Here is a 2,443-nt window from a genome sequence, read left to right as displayed (position 1 = left end):
TATCAAACGCCACTGTCAAGACTTATGTTGAACAAGTATACTATTTAAATCATATAGAAACACAACTATACTTACTCACCAAGATTTTCTCAGCTTAATAATAGCTTAAGAGCTTACCCAGTGAGCATTTTGGACAGCTGGCAGACCTTCGGAAATTCATGCATCTTTCATTAAATTGACTAAAGAATTGATCATCTTGAGGAATTTCGATCGGAAGGCATCGTGTATCATTGATATGCTCTGAATCGCAGCAGTCCATACGTTCAGCTCCATCTTGACGATTAAAATGAAAATGTTCAATGCAAATATTAGTATAGATTTCACATGTGTTTTAATAGTGTTCATAAAAAAACATTTAAACAACTGACCATTCCCGGATATTTTCAGAAACTAAAACACATGTCACGATAATGAATGTATCTTAATTATGTAATGGTTTTTGGATCTAAACATTATTATTGAAATGGAGCAATTTTCCTTACAAGAAAACTTAAAACAGCAAATCATTAAATGTGTTAATAAATTCACGAGAGAAATTTTTCAGTTTTTCTACTCGTAGAAAATAACAGAATACTTAGATTACAAATATAGTCTATTTCTGTTAGAACAATAAAATTAAAATTGTGAAGTTGTTAAGGTATATATTTCAATACCATTAACGTTTCTAAGTATCCTCATATTTAGACTGACTTAGATACGTTATTCCCGCTCAGCTAATTGTACTGGCTTATCTGACGGAAAATAAGATTTAAAATTATTGTACCTCACGTGATTATACATCTATACGTAAATAGAAAGAGAAAAGATAAAGAAACAAAGAAAATTGAGATCTACCTCCCAGTATCACTTCCTCTTCTGGGGCGCTGTTAAATGGAGCGAGGGCACTGTCATGATCCATGAATTGACCCCACACCATCAGAAAATGTGTGAAAAATGCTTCTCTGTTCTGATCGGTATGGATTGTAGTTGAAACTAGTCGAGGATTGGGTAAGTCTCTTCCAGATTTCGCTTTTCTTGGTTCAAAAATACCTGTAGGCAAATATATTTTCTAAATATTAATAAATAATATAATTGTAACAAGTATTAATATTATGTGGATAGAGGGGAGGCTGATGAAATCCAAATAATAGAGTTTCTCTAGACATAATAATTGTAAACAATCATAAGCTTGTTTTTGCTCATTTATTTTTACATTTAAATATATATCACAATAATTTACACACATAGCATTACGAATATAAATCTAAACTATAAAAGTAAAATGCTTTCTGACAATATTAAAGTCTCTATTTATCTTTTACTTGTAAGAAAAAATACTGAATATATATCAAAAACCGCCATTTTCGGAAAACTACTACTAGACAGGAGTGCACTAATCAGTGTAATACTCACCGTCAGCGTACTTTGCTGAAAGAAGTCTTGTCAAACAGGTGAAAGCAGAATCGTCTTTAGGGGATTGTAAACGGTTACACGTTCCGTCAAATTCCCGGTATTTTTGTGCACAACTACACGTTTTTTGCTCTTCATCTTCACTGAACATACTTCCCAACTTGCTTGAGTTTAAACTGACATCGGCTAAAGCAGAAACTTCTTCGCTCCTTAACCCTAACCTATAAGAAAGGTAAAGATGGTGTCCATTTCATTCCAGAAATAAAGAGCTAATGGACTTCCAGTCACATGACCACGTACCTTTTACACTGTCACGTCCAGTAAAACGTTTGACATCAAACTTCAAAGTGTAGTACAGAGAACATAATTTTATCCTCGCCACAGTGAAATATATTTAGTAGCATTTCGTATATTTTTCTTGTGTTTGTTTATATAAGAGCTAATGGTAGAATCTAAAGTAACTTTTCTAAATGCCACTTTTATGTATTTTTGCTTCTTTGATTATTTAGTCAAATATGCAATATATTATTATAAAACTTACTTTCTAGCCAAACCTTTGTTGTTTCTTCAAATACACTGGCTTTTTCGACCATCTTTGACACTCTGCTATCTCCTAACATTCGGTTATGGTAGGTTGTCATGGCTGAACATTGTGAGAGAGAAGACTTTCTACCTGCTTCTGTAGAGAAATTGCTTTTGTAGAACCGGATGCAAGATCATTTAATTTGATTTTGGACTATAACATTCATAAACAGCAAATACATAGTAACCCAAAATATTAAAGAAAACTGTATAATTAAAGTGAATAATAAAATATGTCCAAGAAGAAAAAACTACATATTTTCAGCAAAGATACCAAATATCCATAAAAACCACACACATATATGTATATATTTACTGAATCTTTCATCTACCGTTATATGCTAAATTAAACGTGAAATATCTACGTTTACTGATTGATCGAAAATTTCTATAGGATTTGTTATCATCATATTTTGCAAAAGAGATTTAGTTGTGGATTGTTTCGCTCGCCTTTGTCCGTTTAAAAACGTTT

At 32.0% G+C, this 2,443-nt stretch overlaps 1 protein-coding gene across 1 annotated transcript; it reads right to left on the bottom strand.

Moving 5' to 3' along the window:
- Positions 1-117: 117 nt before the first annotated feature.
- On the bottom strand, positions 118-1,939 carry LOC111083556 (peroxidasin-like; the record flags this gene model as incomplete). Its single annotated transcript, XM_022380144.1, has 4 exons — positions 1,931-1,939; positions 1,393-1,610; positions 835-1,029; positions 118-273 (listed from the first exon to the last, which is right to left on the bottom strand). Coding segments are annotated over exons 2-4 (499 nt in total), but the record flags the coding sequence as incomplete, so codon positions are not given.
- Positions 1,940-2,443: the final 504 nt, after the last annotated feature.

Source organism: Limulus polyphemus, unplaced genomic scaffold (assembly GCF_000517525.1).
Source record: "Limulus polyphemus unplaced genomic scaffold, Limulus_polyphemus-2.1.2 Scaffold10068, whole genome shotgun sequence".
NCBI classification, from domain to species: domain Eukaryota; kingdom Metazoa; phylum Arthropoda; class Merostomata; order Xiphosura; family Limulidae; genus Limulus; species Limulus polyphemus.
The sequence above is the reverse complement of the archived record's forward strand: the minus strand, read 5'-3'. Positions and strand labels throughout refer to the sequence as shown.